The sequence below is a fragment of the Panthera uncia genome, chromosome A2 (genome assembly GCF_023721935.1).
Source record: "Panthera uncia isolate 11264 chromosome A2, Puncia_PCG_1.0, whole genome shotgun sequence".
NCBI classification, from domain to species: Eukaryota; Metazoa; Chordata; class Mammalia; order Carnivora; family Felidae; genus Panthera; species Panthera uncia.
The window spans coordinates 24,816,410-24,839,716 of record NC_064816.1 but is presented as its reverse complement, the minus strand read 5'-3'; the positions used below and the strand labels follow the sequence as shown (position 1 = coordinate 24,839,716).

Below are 23,307 nucleotides of genomic sequence, written 5' to 3'. Positions count from 1 at the left end.
AATACAATACAATACAATACAATACAATACAATACAATACAATACAATAATATTGTGTTGGGGTTCACAGGTGGCTCAGTTGGTTAAGTGTCTGGCTCTTGATATCAGTTCGGGTCATGATCTCACCACTCATGAGATCAAGCCCCATGCGGGGCTCTGCGCTGACAGCACAGAGCCTGCTTGGGATTCTCTCTTTCTCCTCTCTCTCAAAATAAAGAAATAAACACTTAAAAAAATACCATGTTGAGCATTCAGTGCATCCTTTCAGTTTAGAAGCTCCTATCTTCCATTCTGGGAAATTACCTTCTATTCTAACAAATTCTGTTTCATTTCTTTTCTCCCACTCTCTCCCTTCCTACACTCTGGAAATCTTATTATTCAGATGTTAGATCTTCCTCCTTTGTTTCTAAAATAAAACCTCAAACCAGCTCATGTCTTTTTTGTTATATTTTCTGGAATATTCCCTCTACTTTCTCTTCCAACACTAACTCAAAAAGATATATGCACCCCCGTGTTCATTGCAGCATTATTTACAATAGCCAAATATGGAAACAACCTAAGTGTCCACTGATGCATGAATGGATAAAGAAAATGTGGTGTGTATGTGTATGCACAAATACACACAATGGAATATTACTTAGCCATTAAAAAAATGAAATCTTGCCTTTTGGGATAATATGGATGGACCTTGAGGGTATTATACTAAGTAAAATAAAGTCAGACAGAGAAAGATAAATACCATATGATCTCACTTACATGTGGAATTAAAAAAAAAACACACACACACAATCTCATAGATAAGAGAACAGATTGGTTGTTACAAGGTAGGAGGGGTGGGGGTGAAAGGAATGGGTGAGGGGGTTCAAAGGTTAAAAAAATGACCTTAAGCATAATAATGCAGAACACAAAACCATATGTGAAAGGACAGACAGATCTGCCCTCATATAAATTAAAATTTTCTGTATGACCGACCACTCACTAAAACACAGCTAATGGGCCAGTGGCAGACATAGAGAAAATATCTGAAAAATTAACAGATAAGAGGTTATTCATTCATTCATTCATTCATTGAACAATTAATTAGGGGCTACCTACTATGTGCCAGATACTGTCTTATGTGCTGGAAACATCAGAATGAACAAATGACAAGATCCCTGCCTTTCTGGTTCATACATTCTAATGGGGTGAGGAGGGAAAGAGGATAAAGAAATAAACAGTATGTCAGATGGAGGCAATGTAGAAAAATGAAGCATGGAAGAAGGAAAGGGAGTATGGGGATGGCAAGCGAAAATGTGAGGCACTTCAAAAACGAATAAGAAAAGTCAAACACCACAACAGAAAAGGGGCAAAGAATAACAACATTGAATTCATAGGCCAAGAAAAGCAAATGTCCAGTAAACATGTGGAGTTCAGGGTCTACCCACTGAAACAACGCCATGGCCTTATGCACTTATCAGTTCAGCAAACATTCAGTACCAGGAGGGGTGCGTAAAAGAGTAATCTTGTGTCCTTCTGGCGGGAGTGTAAATTGGTATCATTTTATTTTTAGAGGGCAATTTTGACAGCACCTATGCAAATGTTGAAAGGACATGTCCTTTGATCCCACAGCCCCTATTTTATGTATTACCCTGGAAAGAGACAATTGTACAGATTTTCAATGCAGCATTGTCTATATTTATGAAGGGAGTGAAAAATTTTTTTAGTTCTACCAGGAAAAAAAAAAAGGTGTTAATTAATCTTCAAGATCTCTATCAACAACAAATTCACTTTTAATAGCATTAACTACCTGCTATATTTGCATAACTTCTAAATGTTGATGCCTAGTCTAACTCTCTCGTAGGTCTCAGAACACGTCTGTCTAACTACTTCCCAAACATCTTCACCTAGTGACCCCATGAGAACTTAATCTCACCATGTTTAAAATGGAATTTATTTTCTCTTCCTTTCTCTTGGATTGATTTGGTATCTCTCCTCTCCTCATCCATAGCCCATCATTCACATCTCTAATAAGCTATACTGCAGGTATCTATTGATGTCTACCTTTCCCAACATACTATGAACTTTTTGAGAAATACACTCATTCCTTCAAATATTTACCGTGTGCCAGGTGCAATACTAAGTACTTCTCATGGATTACCAAGGTAAATGTGATAAATATAGGAATTTAGAGTCTAGTGACAGCAGGAAGTTATCTCATCAATAATTTAATTCCCAACACAATTCTTACATATAAAACAGGTTCCACAAATGTTGTTACATGAATACAGCAAAATAATAATATAAATGCAGACTTTGAAAGGCATTCCAATCTTTCTCTAGTATGTTGACGATCTAAGTAGCACCTTGTTTAAAAAATTATAAACATACATTAAGAGTAATTTATTACTTGGGGCACCTGGGTGGCTGAGTAGGTTAAGCGCCCGACTTTGGCTCAGGTCATGATCTCACAGTTTGTGGGTTCAAGCCCTGCGTCGGGCTCTGTGCTAACAGCTCACAGCCTGGAGCCTGCTTCAGATTCTGTGTCTCGCTCTCTCTCTGACACTCCCCCCCCCCCGCCCCCCCACTCACACTCTGTCTCTGTCTCTCTCAAGAATAAATAAACATGAAAGAAATTTTTTAAAAAAGGGTAATTTATTACTCAAAATGCTCACCTTTAGGAAAAAATCTGAAGTCCCTACCATGCCTTACAAAGTCTATATTATCTAGCTCAGGGGTCAGCCAACTAAAGCCCCACAGGGCCAAAAACAGCCTGCTGCCTGTTGGGTAAATAAAGTTTTAGAGGAACAAAGCCGAATATATTCGTGTACATACTGTCCTCGGCTGCTTTCCACTAAAATGGCAGAGTTTAGTAGTTGCAATTGAGAATTTATAGCCTGCAAAGCCTAAAATATTTACTACCTGGCCCTTTATTTAAAAAAAAGAAAAGAAAAGAAAGAAAACATTTTTATTGTTCTAAAAGTGCAGTTTCAGACCAGTTCTAGTTTTCACACAGTTTCTCTCTCACACACTCTTTCCCCAGATACATGTACTCCTCACTTAGCTTAGTCCCAAATCTGTTCAAATTCCCTATGTTACCTTTGTTGCTACCTATTGGCTTACATTCTTTTATTTTTCTTCAGTGGACGTATCACTACTTGACATGTTATTAGTTTATCAGTTTTTGTCTCCTCCAGAGACTGTAAACTCCATGAAGGCAAATCTTTCTTTGTCTTGTTCATTTCTGTACCCCCTACAGCTAAAATAATGCCTGGTATATACATAATAGATGCTTAATAAATATTTGCTGAATGAATGAACTGAATACCTATTTTTAAAGGGATCAAACTTGGAAAAATTATTTGAATGTTTTCATCATTCTAAAAAACTAAGAATTAAATATGCAAAAAGTTTTGCATAGTACTAGTATCTAAGTGCTAAATAATAATTATCTGCTGCTATTGTCACTATTGAAACATTTAAGGTTAGATGATCAAATCTGATGAGTCATTAGTGGCCTATAATCAAATAATTGAGAAAAGGGATACTGTTTTATTTTTTTTTTTAATGTTTATTTATTTATTCAGAGAGAGAGAGAGAGAGAGAGAGAGAGAGAGAGAGAGAAGGGAAGGGGCAAAGAGATAGAGAGAGGGAGAGAGAATCCTAAGCAGGCTTTGCACTGAGCAATGTGAGGCTCAATCCCACTCAACCACACGGGGCTCAATCCCAGATCATGATCTGGGCTGAAATCAAGAGTAGGATGCTCAACCAACTGAGCTACTCAGGCACCCTGAAAAGAACACTGTTTTAAAAAAAGCTTCTAACCACTGGTTCTCAAACTTGGAGTGAACACTTCAATTCTTTGGGAGCACTAAAAGTCAGAGGCTACTCAGAGACTCAGACGAGAGCCTCCATATAATGATAAATGCAGGCCTTGAAAGAACTATTTGGCCTGGCACAACTGAAAGATAAAGTACAGGATTTTCTTTCTTTTTAAAAACTCCCTCTTTTTGAGGGACACTCTAGGGAGATAATTATTCTTTTCCCCTCTTTTAAAACCATACTTATTTATTGTGACAAATAACATACAGAGAGGGACACAAAACACAAAAGTACAGGTTAATAATTTTTTTTTTAAAGCAAATGTCTGTATGACTACAGCTCAAATCAAGAAACATAACCTAACCACAAGGGCACCTGGGAGCGTCTGACTCTTGGTTTCAGCTAGGGTCATGATCCCAGGATTCTGGGATTATGCTGAGCATGGAACCTGCTCCAGATTCTCTCTCTCTCCCTCTGCCCCTCCCCTGCTGACTTTCTCCCTCCCTCTCTCTCTCTGTCTCAAATAAAGAAAAAATAAAACAAAGAAAAGACCCTAACCACAACCCCCTAAAGCTTCCCATGTTTCCCTTTCCAATAAAAACCCCATAAAGGTAACCACTGTCCCGACTTTGTGGTATTTAATTTCTTGCATTTCTTTATAGCCACACTACCCAAATATGCATGTCTAAATAATACACTATAATTTTAGTGTTTTGACCTTCACATAAATGTAATACTACAGTATGTATTCTTTTGTGTCAGGCATCTTTCATCAAATATACCCAGTGTATATTTCTCCATTTGACTGCTGAAGATCTTTTGGGTTATTTCTAATTTTGAACTGTGAATGATGCTGCTGTGAATATTTTTGCATTTGTATCTGACATGCATGGGTAGGCATTTCTGTAGGGAACCTACCAAAGAGCATAACTGATGGGCATAGTAAGTCTGACATTGGAGAACTATCACCTAAGCATTTAATTTAATCGAAAAACATATGATGGCATTGTAGAAACTGTCAGATCTGGTAAAAAACTGATTAGAACAGAACCAAATTTATTTCTTATGGGTGATAAATGTAAATTATGTACTAACTATATTACTATGTGGCACAAAATAAAAATAAAAAACAATGCATTCAAAAGAAGTGCAAAGGGGTCACTTGAGTGGTTCGGTCGGTTAAGCGTCTGACTACAGCTCAGGTCATGATTGTGGTTCGTGGGTTCACACTCCATGTCAGACTCTGTGCTGACAGCTCAGAGCCTAGAGTCTGCTTAGGATTCTGTGTCTTCCTCTCTCTCTGTACCTCCTCCGTTCACGCTCTCTCACTCTCACAAAAATGAATAAACATTAAAAAAAAAAAAAGTGCAAAGGGAGCACAGGTGTGCCTAGACTGGATTAAATTCTTCAAGCTGAAGAGCCATTTTCCTCACATCACAGCTACAACCAACTAAAAGCAGAATATAAACTCAAACGGCACTATTCAGATACTGCTGTCAGCTGCCTAGGAATCTTAAGTGACAGAAGAGAAGAGCAGATCAATATAAAAGAACTACATAATCAGCTATTTGTAACTGCCGACCTGGAAAATATATTTAAGTCTGAAAGTTAGGTTTCATTCAAAAAATAATGTTATCACTTGGGTATCAAAATAATGTGCTGGAGACCACATTTTCTAAATGGCATGTGTACTAGTAATTAAAAAGTTAGAGAATCTTTAGATTGTCAGGAACATATGAATTTAACAAGAACAATAAAACTAGGTCAATCAGCTTTCACTGTCTTGTGACTGGGAATAAAAAGGGGAAAAAAGTTACTCCTGCAAGAAAACTCCCACTAACACTCTTTCCAATCTCCCCACCATAAGTTTTCTACCTATTAGTTAGCATATATTTCTGTGTGGCTGGCATTACTAAGAGTACTAGTAAATATGATCTCATTTAATTCTCATAGTAATCCTATGAAGTAGGAACTACCATCCCATTCTGTAAATGAGGAAATTGAGGTTTAAAGAAGTTATACTGCCCATTCATACTGCCAAAGAGGAACCAAAACAGAATTCACATCTAAGATCCTCTGATCCAATTCTAAATATCATAAGTGAAAATGAACTACAAGTCACCTAGAAAGTCATTAAAGGGACATACAGCAAAGAAACTGACATTAGAATTAACATCAAACGTAACAAAGTAAAAATGAACAATCAGCATTCAACATCAAACCCACAATTTATTTCCTTCACAGAGTAGCAGTTCACAAAATAGAAATAAAGCTTTAGAACCTAAAGCAGGGGAGGCCTAACCTTAATAGGACAGACTTTTACAAAAGTATTAGTTTTTGCAGCAAAATAAAATTAATTAAAGCAATTCCTGCTATAGAAGATAGTCTGCTTTTTCATAAAAACAGTTCCAGAAGCTACTTGTCCTAAAACCTGAGAATAAAGAACAAAAGAGAAAAAAGTTGAGAATTCATAGATTGAAAGCTAAACAAAATGAACCAATTTAAAGAATACAGACAGTTTTTTAAGAAAGAAGCAATCTACCTATCAAAACACTATTGGCATAAATTTAAGACTATCTGCTATGCAGTTATACTGGGAGAAAATCTGGTAGAAATGTTGGAAAGTTAGCTGACTGGGAACATGATTGACACAAATAAACAACAAACAAAAACCCTCCAATATATCCTAGATTGGTCAACTCTAAATACAAAGAAATAAAAAATAAGTGGGGTGCCTGGGTTGCTCAGTTGGTTAAACGTATGACTCTTGATTTCAGCTCAGGTCATGATGCCAGGGTCGTCAGATCAAACCCCATGTCAGGCTCCGTGGTGAACATGGAACCTGCTTAGAATTCTTTCTCTCTCTCTTTCTTTCTCCACCCCGCCCCCCACCCCCTCCCAAGCACCTCCTCTGCTCATGCACGTGCTCTCTCTCAAATTAAAAAAAAAAAAAAAGAAATTTAGCAACATCTAGTTTAAATTAATAATCTTCCTATAATGGGGACATAAACTACTATGAGCAGGGAACCACACCAAGTGTATTCTACTCTTTGTCATAACTAATCTGCTTTGGCTTAGGGAAATAAAAGTTTAAAAAATGAAAATTAAAAAATCTGTTTTAAGTGGAATATGTAATCAGAATAACCCTGAGATTGTTCAGAGACGCTGATCTCATAGAGTGATGAAAAGTAAACAGTCACGGAGCAACACTGATTCAATGCATTACTCCAAATAAGGCAATTTTTATATGAGAGCAAAGCCCTAAGAGAAAGAAGAGAATGAGACAAACATACACAGACAGTGACTATAATTTCAAAAGGGGGGTGGGAAGCAGGGAGAGAATTTTTCTTAAATCGGGCAAAAAACTTACATAAGACACAAAATATTAAGAGAATTAGACTTCTGCTTCTAATAATAAAAACCATTAAGTCTCATAGTAACCATGGATTAAGAATACAAAGACATTAAGTTTATTTCAAGGCACTTGTTAACTCAGTCATTAAAAGCAAGATGCCATTTGGGGAGAGGGCAGTTTGTATGTACAAAGCGGACCACAGAAGAAATTTTCTCTGGAACACAGCCGTGATGCCTCTGCCCTCACCCAGACAAACAGTAGCAGAAGAAAGTACAGGCAGTAGGCTGGAGAAAGCTGTCTTTCACTCTATGCCCATGAAGTGAGTCTCCATGTCCTGAGGTTCTCCACCTTTTACCCTTTATCTTTGCACTCAGCATATGCATTAATCAAATGACAGAGCTCATAGGACACATATGAAACAGATACAAGGTGCATAATTTGTTAACTCAGAAAGCACATTTACCAAACACAACAGTCTCAATGTATTTGTCTTTTTCTTTTTTTAGAAGTTTATTCATTTATTTTTGAGAGAGACAGAGACAGAGTGAGCGGGGAAGAAAGAGGGAGAAAGAGAATCCCAAGCTGGCTCCTCTCTGTTAGCACAGAGCCCTATGTGGGGCTCGAACTCACAAAACCAAGAGATCATGACCTAAGCCAAAGCCAACAGACGCTTCGTTGAATGAGCCACCCAGGTGCCCCTCAACTTATTTGTTAAGTTTACACTTTAAACCTTGAGTAACTAAAATTTGCAGAGGGAACAAGGAATGTGGAATTCCGCTTAAATCAAACTTCTTGCCTGAATTCCTTCAGAAGAAAATATTGCTAGAGCTTTTTAGCAAGTTTTATTAAAGTTACTTGTTAATTCTAGATTTTACATGGTATATTTTTACACAGAAAATTACTTCACAGTCCTGGAATTACACAAGGTTATATTTAAATCTGTTCAAAATCCAATCTCTTTGCATGGGATTAAAAGCTTTTCTCCTAAAAGAGAATTAAAAGAAACACAGTCTCTTTTACCATAAAAGGAAAACAAACTGAAATGTGTTCCAACTCATTTAATTTCATCAAAATCACCTTGTAAATGGAAACAGCCAACAACTAAATCATTCTCTTATGGGTTCATATACATAAACTGAAAAACTCTGTTAATATATTAAAAAGACATGAGGAATCCTACAGAAGTGAATTATTTGCTTTCTAATTTTAAATTTAGAATTCACAAGGTGAATTTGGACTATACAACAAGCACAGTAAACAATGAAATCTAGGTGCTTAACATCTGCTTTTTAAAAGACCGGAAATAAGGGGTGCCTGGCTGGCTCAGTCAGTAGAGCATGTGACTCTTGATCTCAGGGTTGTAAATCCGAGCCCCATGTTGGGTGTGGAGATTACTTAAAACTAAAAAATCTTTAAAAAGTAAATAAAAGACAGGAAAATAAGACTATGAGGTGTCACTGCTCACAGAATATAAACTTCATGTTCAGGATCATAAATCAGTTCAAAATGTCTATCAATTAAAATAATGGCAAAAAAGTTTGTGTGAGATTATCAAAAAATAATCCAAAATTATTTTGAAAGTTCACCTAAGATTTTAGTTGAATGTGCCTTGCTTGCCATAATACTAATTAAACACCACAATTTCTATACCAGCAGCTTGTCATAAAATAATGAAAATACCCCTTCTGACAACAAATCAAATCAAAGTTAACTCTTACTATGCCAACTCTGAGTATCCAAATTTAAGGAGCCAATATTGGAAATTTCTGAGATACAACGGTATCCTCATTAACCAAACTCTTGCTACTTGCTACCAAAACTCAGGAACTGGGCAGATTCAGATAATGGACAATACCCCCAGCTATATCCCTAGGGATATACATGAATTTACAGCCCAAACTTCCACTGTTTGCACTTAGGGACCCAATGGATTCAGACATCTAGGAATACTTGTATTTTATTTTTTGTTCTTTGGTTCATTATTTCTTTGCCCACAAGGAAAGCATTTTATATTCTCATTTCTCCCTCTCTATACCACATCTAACGTCTTCCCATGCCACTGCATAGTCCTTGTAAACATAATTTAATTGGCTAATATCCTTATTGAGGGGATTGCTGTAACTTATAACTTCTGCTCTATCTCTGAATGTTTACTGGTCCATTTGCCCCCCGTAACTATGATACAATAAAAATCTCCAAACATCTTTTTCTTAATGTAAAACAAACATCGTTCTGTGTTACAACTACAGCTAAATATTTTACATACACATTTTATAATATTTTAAATGATTTTTGCAAATTGTAACTTAGTAATAAGCTTTCTTTTTGGATAGTTCTCTGTTCTTGTTTCCTTGGGCTCAAAATACAAGCCCAAAAGTTTAAAATTAACTTACTAAACAATGGTCACATGTAATAAAACAAAGTATAAGATCCTTCCCCTAAAGATTTATATTTTAAATTTTATATTCTGCTTTTAGTTGGTTTCAGTGGATACCAATTATTTTGCCCCAAATCCCCATGCCAATTTCCCATAAAAGTGAAATTTAGTAATCAGAAGATAACAAAAACATGAACTAATCTTTGCTTTATGAGACAAATTTAAAGGACAAAGGAATATGCCATATTTATTCATTAATTTTCCCCCAAATAATATTAAACTTATATTCAACATAAAATGGACAAAAATAGAAGCTCTTCTAAAACTACTAAATGAAATTCCAGGTTTCCTTAAGGCATCTCTAAGGAGTATATAACACTGGATCTATTGAGTTTGTGCCTGCTATAATTACCAGGTGTGACCCTGACAACCCCCAAGTGCCCCTGAGATTGGGGCGGGGCGGGGGAGAAGGAAGGGGAAAGAATCACATATGCTTGCATATCCACAGAATGAATTCATTAGCATAAAAACATGGAAAGTCACTCATTTCAAAAAGAGAGCAAACAGGGAGAGGAAAAACAACAAAGTTGTGTGTCTGGTAGGAAAAAGTGTAGATATCATCAGTAAATCTTTATTACACATAGTGACCTTTAATTGTCACCAAGAGGACCAAGAGAATATCACAACATCATGATTTAAGCAGCCACATGATTTTCAAGTACAAGGAGATTCATGATACTCTGGCTCAGAATTCAGCAGAGGTCTAAATCACCTCAAAAGCTAACCTATCTATCTTTAAAGTATTATTAACGATAGGCTTCCCAAGGGTAGGCGGTTGATGTCAGAATGTAGGACAATCTATTCCTATTCCTTCCCTAGAAAGCTCCTGCTACCTTAAGGGTCATCTTCAGATCTGAGTACCCAAACTAAATCACTGTTTTCATGGCTTCATTTAATCATTTAAGAAATTTGCTTAAGAAATCCAATTCTAAATCTGTGATAGAACTAGAATGTAAATAAAACAGGCTAATGTTACTACGATCTCTTAAGTGTCCACACAGAACGTCTAGGTGCTTGACATTCTATTTCATTCCCTGCTCAACAACAATTTTTTATTTAAAAGCTTTAAATTTCCTCTTTTTTGTGGGCAATATGAAATCCATCTTTGAAGGCAAATGCCACAGAAATATTTTTGTCTAAAGAGAGAAGCCGAACAGTATGAGAAGTATCGCTGCTGTCTGAAGATGGCCCTCTGTGCACCTTCTACCATAACAAACACATTGAGATCTTCATTTTTCTTCTCATTTTTCAATGTTAGCCCCTGACTTCATTAAAATCAATGTGAAAAATACTCTGTACTCACTCTGGCATTCTATGAATTGATGAATAAAAGTGCAGTCCCCGCCACTCTTTGAAAGCAAGTGCTCTAATAAAGAAAGAAACACCTTTAAGGATATAGTTTGTTGCTGTTTTTGAAAAACAACAGCAAAGGTAGGAAAACTGAAATGTATTGACATGAGTAACTCTAAGATTCATAAAAGTTTAATATATTTTTAATATTAATAGCAGACATATTTTAGAGTTAATAAAGCTAAATGACTGAAAATTATAATTATATTCATTAATTTGTACCCTGACTGGTTAGCTTTTAAAGGTGCAGTTTCTACCCAAAGAGCTCAAGAAAACCACGGACATATATTGCTTTAAAAAGCTTCTCTTTTAAAATATACCTTTCTCCATGACATTTAATAAATACCTGTAAATAATTTTTAAATTTTATTATTTGTTCTTACTGAATTAATTGTCAAATAACAATTCTCTAACAGTCCCTCTTCAAAGTTATTCTTCTTAAGAGGCAAAAGATAAATATTTGAAGAATACCACAAAATAATGCCCTAAAATTTAAGAAACTAATGCAACATTTCCATTTTTATACTTTCATTTCACAAATAACCTTGCATTTGAGTCATTTAAACTGTACTTTCTATACCCTCAAAATATTACACTGCTTATCTCTGCCCAAATGATTAAAATCAATGTCATGCATATTTTAAAATAAGAGCTTGGAAAATGGTTTTGTTCAGGTCAAACATAATTTGTTTTGGTTTTTTTTAAGAGTAAAGAGAATCAAAATCTAACAGTAGAGAAAAGCTTCAGCTCTTTTCTTACAATAATCTTTATCTATTTTGACTCAGAGAGCTAACTTCTAAATCTGGATAACATCTTTCAATTATATCTCTGGATTTTTCAAAACTACTAAATAGACTTTGGAAGTTCAGGTGTTAAAAATATATCACAATATGATGACTATCTGGAAGGTGGGAAAGCACTGAAACCTGTGAAAGAGGACATGAGTTAGTACCACTCTGACTGTGAAAGCCTCTTTTCCTTCTCATTTCAACCCATCTCACTCTCATCATCTCAACTTTGTTTGAGAAGCAGGCATCTCCTACTCTAATCACTGGTTAGCTTCTCTTGACATCCTTACCAATAGACACCTTCTTTACCTTCATACTCGAATCTATCACTATCTTTTATCTATTTACATGGTACACAGAACTTCCAGTCAATAATTTTATATATATGTATATGTATGTATATATGTATATATGTGTGTGTATATATATATATATATGTAACAAATGTATGTACATAGTTGTACATAATTGCATAGTTATAGAGTTATACTATATACAGATAAAATATAGCCCCAAAAGGAAAAAAATGGCTAACTGCAACAGAAATTTTTTTAAAAATCTAGGGGTGCCTGTGTGGCTCAGTCGGTTGAGCATCTAATTCTTGATTTCAGATCAGGCCATGATATCATGGTCGTAGGATCAAGCCCCACATCGGGCTCCACGCTGAGCGTGGAACCTGCTTAAGATTCTCTCTCTCTCCCTCTGCCCTTCTCCCCTGCTTGTGTGTGTGTACTCTCTCTCTCTATATATATATATATAATAATAATACAAAAGATAAAAGTAAAAAAAATCTAATAAATAGCACTTGCTGACTGGAGCCAAGAAATCCAAAACAGAAGCCCTCAGTTGAATAGTAATTACCAAGATCAAAAGTTGTTTTACATAAATCCTATCTAAGCTATGATAACATTTTCAGAACTCCAACTCTACAACATCATGGTTAAATACGAAAACTCATTTGAAACCAAATTTTAACCTAAAGGACCTTATGGAACTTATTTGAAACAAAATTTCAGACTATCAACACAGGACTTTAGATGACATTTATTAATGCGGTACCTCCCACCATTACTCATCAAGCCTCAAATCACCCTTTTATCTACTCTGATTTTACTATCTGGACCCTACATTAAAATATTTATTATACTAGTTTAGATACAATGCAAGATTAATATATTATTATATATGTTACACATATATGACTTCTATAAAGGCATTTTCTAAGACACATGAGAGAAAAATCTTTTAGATAGTACATGTAAAGAATTTGGATCATGACACTTTTAATACTTTATGACTTGAATTCAGTTCCTTGGGAATTCACTTTGCCAAAACTATAAAAGATGTCACTGAAAATCCAAAAAAAAATGAGATACTTAGGGCGGGGAAGTCAGGGGGCAGGGAAGCAGGGTTGTAAGATCCCAAACAGGGTTGTGGAAATGCAAAGACCAGACAGATACAGAAACATAATAGAGAACTGTGCTACTTAAAATGGGTTTATTTATACACATTAGTTTCCTATAAAATTTGATTTTCTATACTATCTGTGCTGTCCAATACACATGTTCAATACACATGTGGGTACTGAGCCCTGAAAAAATGGCTAGTGTGAATTGAGATGTATTGTAAGTGTAAAATAAATACATACTGGTTTCAAAGACTTACTAAAGAAAAAAGGTTGTGAAATAATTCATTTATAATCTTTAATATTGATTACATGTTGGAAGAATATTTTGGATATAGTAGGTTAAAGTAAATAACATTATTAAAATACATTATTAACACTTTACCTGTTTCTTTTTATATTTTTAATGTGGTTTCCAGAAAATTTTAAATTATGTATTTGGTTCCCATAATATTTCTATTAGACAGTGCTTTTCTATACTAAGATATATTCAAATTACAATTATTAGATAAGACACAAAAAATTTTATAGTATAAAACCTATGCTTGTAGCAGCTACTTTACATTTAAGTAATTTGAAAAATAGTTTACTAGATACATAGTATTAATCTTAACATCTCCAGATATTTTTAAAATATTCTCTTACAACTATACTTGGCTCTCTACTATTTAAAGACTAATTTTAGTTAAAGTCTTATCTGATAGCATATTACGGTTATGGATTTTTGGTAATATTGGAATGCTGGATAACTGGTTTACTATTCTATAACAAATGATTCAGAACAAATCCATCTTACTCCCAAAATCCACTGAATGCTAAATCTGGTGTAATGAAGTTTTTGTGCGTATCAAGATATTTACTATTCGGTTTCATTAAAGATACTATTGGTCACCCCCACAACAATTTATCACCACTAAAAAACCAAACATACCAGCACAGGAAAAGTTATAGTAAGAAGTGCTTTAAAGTATCCAAAATACCTTATTCAGTCTTAAATCAAGGAGTTGTCTACAACTATTCTCATCTAACTCAATTGGAATTGACAAAAAAACTTTAGCAGTAATCTGACAACTCTAAATAGTATAAAGATGATTTCGTGTATATTAAAGGGTTCTCTTAACTGAAGGAATAGCATGTCCCCCGCTTGAGTTAACACTAACATTATTAATAAATACATGTGCCAATCAAACTGGTGATTGGAATAAAACGTGTTCATGCCAGAAAGAGGAAAAAAAGGCAAATAATGACAACAAAAAATAAAAATTCATTTAATGATAACAAACTTTTAGAAAATGAGGATTAAGTCATTTTATATATGTTCACTAAATATAGTTAATAAACAGAAATATTAGTAATATTAATAAAATTAGTAATATTAGAATATAAACTACACCTTTAAAAATTCTCAAATCGAAACTCAAACTGGAATTCTAAAATATCGATGTAGTTTATAAAACATATACAGAATAGTCAACAATGATTAATGACAATAATTTCTAATTTAGAGTTTCGAGATTTTTTTGTAGAACATATGTAATATTATTAGGTCTTGAGCTTGCAAGCTCACATATACATGATTACCTAAGCCTATTTTGCCAGTTCCTAATTAAAAACCAAACAAACAAAAACAAGAACAAAAAAAAGCACCTCCTAACTTTATCAGAATTGGTTGCTGCCCAAGAACTATAAAGATATCCCCTGATACATGAAAAAAAAAAAAAAAATTTAATTAGAAGTTCTGAGTATCGACCTTAACATTTTCCACTTACTTCTATATAAAAACTAAGATCAGAGGTACACATATTTGTAAACACAGAAAATAATTTTATTCATTCTGCACTTCAAGCGTCTAATGCAGGATCTGGCACATAGTTGGTGCTCAATTAATGCTGGATGGATGGAAAGGGGAGGGTGAATGGGGATCTTCACAACTGAAGGAATGTACAAGTCAATGGGTAAAAAGTACCCCATGCAGTAACAAGAAAACCAATAGTGGCTATACATTTTTGGCAAGAGATAATGCAAGCTATCCAGAAAGAAAGGTCACAGTATCAAGAACTAATAAAGGATTTTTCAGAGAACAGAAATGGCTGGCCTTGCTTTCTCTGATTAAAGAAGGAGATGTACACTATAAAGAAAGTAGCTTCTATGACATATCCAAGAGCTCAGTGGGCTGTTAAGTAAACTCTTGGCCAGGGATGGGGCATGACACAAACATTAAAAATAGAGGCCCCATATTCCCAGGAAACAGTACTTGATGGAAGAAAATGGTAGTAGAGTTCTTTGAAAAATATATTGGGGGAGAAACCAATTATTATGCTATATGTATAAACCAATGCTAACGTTGAACTTTAGCAGTTTCCTGTTATTTAAATAATTAAAATTTCCATATAACAAGGGATATCTAACCAAAAATCATAGCATTAAGAATTACAAAATAAAGGGAAGCTTTCTTTTAAAAGCTGGGATTCAATGGTCTATGAACAGCATGCTTTTTGTTCCAAAAAATGAAAACCTTAAAATGCTGATCTCTCTATCCTGCTTGAGGAGTAAAAGGATACCATGAAAGAAAAACATTTAAGTTTTTTACACTACCTTTTTCTGTGCTCCCATTTATTTTAGGTAAGAAGTCATCAACTTGTATCCCTAGGATTAAGACAGTGTATCATTGCCTGATCAAAGAAAGAGTTACTTTAAAACTGGTCTCACGGCATTTTTGTATTCCTATTTGCATTAAGACAGTATAGAACATTTTGAATTTATTTTTCCAAGAAGGGTTCAACGGGCCATTTTATATCCACTCAGAGAAAAAGCTACAACTGCCTAGAAGCCTTCCAATGAACCTCAAAAGAAAAGAATCCTGCGGTGCTTGTACTTCTCTTATTTAAATATCTCTAAGTAGAGCTTCTCAGACGCACAAATTTCATCTTAAAGCCTAAACAATGGTGCCCACTGGTGGCAATCAAGCATATTTTTATAGAAAATTTTCTAGGAGTGTGGATACATTCCACCTAATACATAGAAAATAAGTACCCAATGAGACAGTAAATACCAAAAGTTCAATGATAAAAATTCAGCTTTAAATAAGAAATTTGGTGACACACCTACCTAAGCTGCTGCATTCTTTAAGAGTTTTCTCCTGAAGATGTTCTAACCGTACTGTAAATAAAAGTCCAAGAAAAAGGTATTTCACAGATAAAAGAAAAAAAAAAATCAAATCAAATCAATTTCTGGATTAGCTAACTTACCTTGTAAAGCTGTTAGCCTCTCATTGGTAAAGTCATTATCAGCTTGCAAAGCTTCTATTTTTGCCTGGAGCTCCTGTTCTTTTTCTTCCATTTCATCTATTTTATGTTGTAATTCTTTTTTCTCAGCTTGTCCCTTCTGTTGGATTTCTTCTTGTTTTCCTTCTGCTACCTGTTGAGAAAGAAAAAAAAAAATCAGTTATTTCATAGTCTGAACTTGCTTTTAGAGGCCCAAAGCAGGGCTGCTTTTATTCACATAAACGTCTAACAAGAATATTCAATATTATAGAACATATTTGTAAATGTCAAAATGATGTCAGAAGTAGTCTGCATTGGGGTCATGCTTCTAGGTAACTAGAAAAGAAAACCTTGTAGCAGGCAAGCAGGCCTAATATGTAAAGATAATGGGTCAAAATTTAAAACTCCACAGTTTTCAAGAGGGAAATATATAAAGTTTTCCCCTGAAATTACTATTGTTTAATCAGTTTGTAAGTTCTAAAATGTAACTTACTCTGAAATTTTAAACTAAATTGTGTTCAGTTGAAGGAATGATGATCATAAGCACTTTTCAAAATGACCTCCTTTTAATAAGACCAATCTTTAACACTGTTAGAGGTTCACCAACCACACAGAGGATGCCCTGGTCTTCTCTAAGAAATATTTATCTTCTAGCCACTGAATCATGGTTTGAATGATATAAAGACGGGACTTCACAAACTCAGTTATAACATTTTAAAGGACCATCTAGACATTATGGTCTGGTCTGCCCTTATCCTAAACGTCCTACAGCTAATCTACAGGGAGCTGCAGCTGAGCAGTTAACAGCATCCCTAGAGGCTACAAGGGTCCACTGCAGATCACTCCAAGGTCCCCTCTGGGCTTGTTCCAGCACTAACATCTGCTTTTGGGGCTGCCCAAGGAGAAGCACATTCAAGTTTTCAAAAGGTCTAAATATCTTGGGGTTTGTGGATTTGCATCTACTTCCTGTTATATATTAAAAGATGCCTGTTGTGAAGTACTATTTATTTCCTTCCAAAGGAAATATGTCAGCTGGGGTTTGGGCTAAATGGAAACTTATTTTTACTACAAATTTCAACCATTATAAATTTTATATCGACAACTATTCAGCAATACCTAACATCTTAATCTATCCAGTGTGTTAGGGACAATTAACATATTTTCAGGTTGAGTAAATACATACCTTTAATTTATCAGATAAATCTTTAATCTCATTTACTGCTCCATTATATTTATTGGCTAATTCTCTTAATTCTTCCTGAGTCCGTTCATTCATTTCCTTCAGATGGGTACATTCATCTTCAGTATTACTCAGACTTCGCTGTAATTCAGGTTTACAGATTACTGATTTAGAATAAATGGCGTGTTTTAACTTCAACTTGTAAAAAGTATAATTCTATGGGCTGTTCTAAATTAACCTTCATAGAAGACTGAGCTAAATAACATAAGAATTTTAATTTACTTTAGGTGTATACTAAAACAGAAAATACAACAAAAAATTTGAAAAACAAAACAACAGAAAGGGGGCAGGGAGGAAAGGATGTTACTTTTATATAACTACTCTTTTAAAAGGCCACTGAGAATGACTTTTAGCCTTGAAAATATTTTAAGCTTAACAATTCCTGAAAGCAAGTTTAATAATATGCACAATCAACTTAATAAGAAAAATAGAAGACAACCAGCAACTTTCTTGCATGTCAAATTAATGACACGAAAGTGAATCAGTTATTATGAGGCTTTTACAGAAACTATTACTATACTATATGCTATATAGTATGTACTATATATGGTATTTTTATTATTGTATTTAAAATGGGCATTTTAACTAAATCCAGTAACAAATAACTTCTGTAGTAATTGTGCAGTGGTTCAAAGGGATGACCTCCACTATCAACTAGGTCATTTTTAAAGCAATGAGAATCACATTTTGATTGTTCCTAAAAGACCTAGAAAGGACCGTAGAGATATTTTCCCCTTTGACCTCCAAAGTTAGACACAGTTTTCTTCTCTAGAGGATGGGTAAATAAGAATAGCGGTGATGTTCTCCACCTTACAGTGACTATCCTCAATTTGAAGAAAAACAAAACTAGGTGACAGGAGATCGATTCCCTGGCACATATCATGGTCCACTGTGTGAAGGCTGAATCCTAAGCAGAATGCAAATTCTAAGACTCCTTGATTACCCTTTTATTTGCCCAGTCACTGACTAGGGACCACAAGCACCAAAACTCACATGGTTATGCTGAAAATCCTTAACAATAAAAACAGCATACTAGTAATATAACACCCAAGTTTAAAATGTCCTAGAATATGAGCGATTTTAGGCTAAAAATTTTTAATCATACTACCAAAGTATATTTGTTAAATTAAAATACCTCAACTTCTGAAAGTTTTCTAACCACTTCAATTTTCTCCTGAAGAACCCGCCTCAGGGACTCTTTGGCTGTCGTCTCATAGTTGTGTTTATCCTCCTGTAATGCTATAAGTTCCTTCCGTAAACTATCTTCTGTTTGATTCTAAGATTAAAAGATACTTATAATTATAACCAAGTTATTGTTTTTAAATATTTATCATTTGAAAAAACAACACATTATCATACTGTTTGAGTTTTATATTAAGGTATCACTAAATCCAAATGATGTTGGCCCTGTATTAACTGAAGCTTGAAGCTGTATTGAAAAGTTTCATTAGTGAATTATGCCTTCACAAATATATTAATTCACATTTACAATTAAAAAAGTCAAAGGAAAATAAGAATTTCTCAAATGTACAAAATGAATTGAGTCTCCAATTTTCATATTCTCTATAAGCCATAGTATTTCCATTTGTGTACAAAAATGATCTCTTACTTTCAAAGGGGCCCAGCATTTTAACACAATGGTTAAACCAAAAGGAATAAGAGTACCCAGAAGAAAAAGCTGATTCCAGCTCTGAGACAGGAAATGTACAAGATGAGTCTGGAACATCTTGTCTAAAATGACAGCAGGAAGCTATGAAAGCCTCCTGAGACTGTACCAAAAGGACTCAGGCACCAAACTGAAAAAGCTATGGTTCACCAGAGATGTGATAATTTGAACAACAATAAGAACAACAAATGGAATAGGTTGAAACACATGAAATATATTTAAATCTAGTTTGGAGAAAAGAAAAACACTTCGTGGTCATTCTTTGGTGGATGACAAAGAACTAATTCGTTATTTTGAAATCCAGTAAATAAAAAGAGAAAATCACTTATCCTGCCTTCCCTAAAACAAAAAAAAAAAAAAAGGCTTCAGGTAACAAAATAGTTTGAGAGGGGCATAAGAGAAGTATTTATAGAAGTCACCCAGCTATAAATGAAGGAATGACAGCACTAAACCTAACCATTTTTGCAACCCTTAATAATGGATTAGGCAAGGGACATCAAAGATTGCTAATATTTCAGAAAGAAGGACAACTAGACATTATGGTGCCTTTTGGTGAAGGTACACAATACTATTCATGAAGTATTGTTGGCAAAAAAGAGATCAGATCAAATCTCTAGATCAAACTACCAATTTATGGTGTGGGAGGGGAGCTAGAAGAATCATTAAATAACAGTCTAGGTTGAGGGAAATTATAGAGGACAAATGACCCAGTTTCTCCAGCAAATATCAACTGCGATAGAAAAAAGAGAGTTATACATGGATATTCAATATACAATTCTGTCCTTACATGTATGTTTGGAATTTCTTATGACAAAAGACTTAAAAGAATGGAGAAAACGTATAAATGTTTTAGAATGTACTCAAAATGACAAAGAAATGAAGCTACACAAAAAACTATGCATTTTAATGCATAATTTATGCTTTTTTCTTTATGAATCCTTACTTGAGATTAATACCTACTTTAGAGCATGCCTGTAATTGGTTTCCCATAACTTCTAACCGTGATAAGAGTCTATCTTCATCTATTAAAGCCTGTTGAAAAAAAATTAAATATAAATAAAATCCCAGGGTAATTAAAAAATAACACATATCAAAATGGTTGCTATCGCCAAAAAAAAAAAGATGTAAAATCATAAAACTGACCAACATCCACTGTAAAATGCTAAATTTTCAATATTTGGTCATTAGGAAATAACTGCCTTTCCCTGCTAAAAAAATTCAGTTTTAGTTTAATCAACATTTAAGGAATATTAAACTATGAATATAAAGGCATCTGTAATACCTGCCAACTGGTATCTGAAGCCTCTTGGGTGATGGCTAGTAGCCGCTGAAGTGTGGCTAACTTCTGTTCCAACATCTGTTCCCGATGTAAGGCCTCCTAATAATACAAATCACAAAAGAGATTCTAAAGAACTCAGCATGATCCCTTGAAGAGTAATCAATTTTTAGCACATTCTCATCTTATATCCCACTTTGTATCTTACTTTCAAACCTGATAAATCTTGTAAGATATATATAAACCACATCAGTTTAGCCTCACTTTCTGGTCTGTTAGGGGTACTCTAGCTGCACCTTCCACTGTTAACAGAAAACAAGCCCCCTGTTTTTGTTTTCTTTTTACTCATAATTCGCAAGAGTGACTTTAAAAAGGAAGCATGGCTGGTTCAGTCAGTAGAGCATGACATTTGACCCCGGGGTTGTGGGTTCAAGCCCCAGGTTGGGCATACAGCTTACTTCCTTCCTTCCACACATACATACATAGGAAGAGTGAGTTTAAAAAAAAAAAAAAAAAAAAAGGAAATCCAGAGTAGAAGAATCCAACAAATGTTCAACCCTGCATTTTATATATATACATATTTTAAAAAATATATACATATCTTTCAGCACTAACTCATTCCAAACTAAGTCAAACAATGTGGTCAGTAGCAAAGATACTTCTTAATGGCTTAGGTGCATGGATATGACATCTAAATTAGAAATGTCTTTTAGTTTTTCCTTTTAAGAATGTTATATATATAAACATATATACTTAAGAAGAGAGAAAGACTTTCACTATCATAATCTATTGCATTGTCAGGTGTTCTGATTCTCTGAGACTGTATACCACTTAGCAGCAATCAAATATGCCGAAAATAAGAGTCCACTAATGTAATTAAGAAATCAAGGAGTTATATAACTATTTGGCAGCTCCAAAGGAATATTTTTCCAGAGAAGGACATTGGCAAGCAAACCTTATCTCTAGGTCACTTATTAACATTTGATAGCTGTTAAGAGGGTCTCCTTCACTAGAAGTCAAGGTGAAAATGCTCACACAGCATTCAGCGGTGGTTATGGCACATCTTTAAATTTCACTTTCTTCTATTCCTGTCATTAGCCAAAGAAGAACACTTACTACCCTAATACCTCTGGAGCCACCTCAGCAAAGAAGGGTATGCTTCAAACACATTTCTTGAGATTTAAAGCATGCATTTATTGTTGTCCACATCCTTGATACATAATGATTAGAGAAAATCTGACCTAATTAAGAGTTAGCGGTACTGTTTTTTAATATAATTGTAAAAGTATAGATTAAGGAATCTAACAAAGGCCATAAAACACAACTTACACTTAAAAGAGATGAGCTGCCAAGTTTATTTTAAGCTCTTAAAACATTCCTAATATCCAGGAAATTACATTAATGCTGCAAAAAGTTTTACTTAAACACAAAACCACCAAATAATCACTACTCCCACTAGGTGGTGTAATTTCACCTTTTTTAAACTCAATCCCATTTAGAGTTTCATAATTCCATGAACCACATCCTAATAGAAATCTAATAATATTTCCAGTTCTTTACTTTTAGTTCTAAGGCATAAAACATATCTACTCCAGTTTTTATTCAAAAGTTTTACAGTTTACGTAAGAATTCCAGCAATTCACAAAGATGTATATAGAAAAGACAGCACAATATAATATTCTCTCAAAAATCAGAAAAGAACAATTAAAGACATGCCCACCTATGAATATGCAAAGAACTGACAAAGGTGGAAAAAGTACTGAGTGAGTCAGGACATTAGATCGACAGTCCATGATGACTGGTGAGTATATAGTGTATATAGCCTCGGGAAATCATTTTTATCTAGATGAGCCCCATATTTCTCATGTGAAAAATGGAGGTTAGACCAGATTAATCTCAAAGTTTTCTTCTACTTCTAAAAATAAGAGAGATCTGGGTCAATTAATGTACCTTCCTATTGAGTGGTACACAAATGCTAACATGTATGGCATACACTTTAAGTGCCAGGCGCTGTTCTAAGTGCTTTACATATATTGGTTCATTTACTATTCACAATTCTGTGAGGTAAGTGCTATTATTATACCCATATCACATATTAAGAAAATGAGGCACGCAAAAGGGTTAAACAACTTTCCCAAAAGGTCAGAGGTTAAAGCCACAGATCGAGTCCAGGGAATTCTGGCTATGTTTTGTGCTGTTAGAAATTCTACTTAAATTACAAATGTGTAACAGTGCTTTTCTATGCACCGTTACATAACACCCAGTGGAAGTAAGATGTGATTAGTACTTTGACAATTTTCACAGACTTGTACATTCTTAACTGAGGGAGAACCACTTTTAGTGATTGATTCCTATAAAAGAACGTAGGAGCCAGGATCACTGGTTTGGTCCTATCATTTTTAAAAAGCAGTTGAAGACTTATGAATGTAAAATGAGTCACCCAAAGTTACAGAACTCAGTGGCAGAGCCAAGATAAAAAGTTCAATCTCTAAATTCCTGATCTAGGATTTTTCTTCAATATGCTCCCTCACCAGAATAATAATAGGAACATAATCTAGCCCAAATCTCCCCAAAATCAAGAGGGGACACACACACACACACACACACACTTGTTTCCTTTTTAAAGATTTGAAAGGCTTTTTAAATATGGTATTAACTTCTTCAGGAGCCCACTCGATGTATCTGCCTCATCAAGATATCTTCCAACAGACTCAGCAGCACAGCCCAGT

The 23,307-nt window shown here is 34.5% G+C and overlaps 1 protein-coding gene across 27 annotated transcripts in view; it reads right to left on the bottom strand.

The window, feature by feature from the left end:
• Window positions 1-23,307, bottom strand: part of SLMAP (sarcolemma associated protein) — a 149,720-nt gene that overhangs the window by 37,092 nt on the left and 89,321 nt on the right. For 6 of the 27 annotated variants that reach the window (XM_049640773.1, XM_049640787.1, XM_049640774.1 and 3 more), the window contains 8 exons: window positions 20,585-20,680; window positions 20,263-20,334; window positions 18,772-18,912; window positions 17,580-17,717; window positions 16,382-16,550; window positions 16,242-16,292; window positions 15,729-15,779; window positions 10,894-10,956 (listed from right to left, as the gene is read on the bottom strand). In XM_049640773.1, the coding sequence (XP_049496730.1) occupies window positions 10,894-10,956; window positions 15,729-15,779; window positions 16,242-16,292; window positions 16,382-16,550; window positions 17,580-17,717; window positions 18,772-18,912; window positions 20,263-20,334; window positions 20,585-20,680 (781 nt within the window). The remainder of the gene's footprint in view (window positions 1-10,893; window positions 10,957-15,728; window positions 15,780-16,241; window positions 16,293-16,381; window positions 16,551-17,579; window positions 17,718-18,771; window positions 18,913-20,262; window positions 20,335-20,584; window positions 20,681-23,307) is intronic. The other 21 variants (XM_049640782.1, XM_049640794.1, XM_049640783.1 and 18 more) reach the window with 7 other exon arrangements.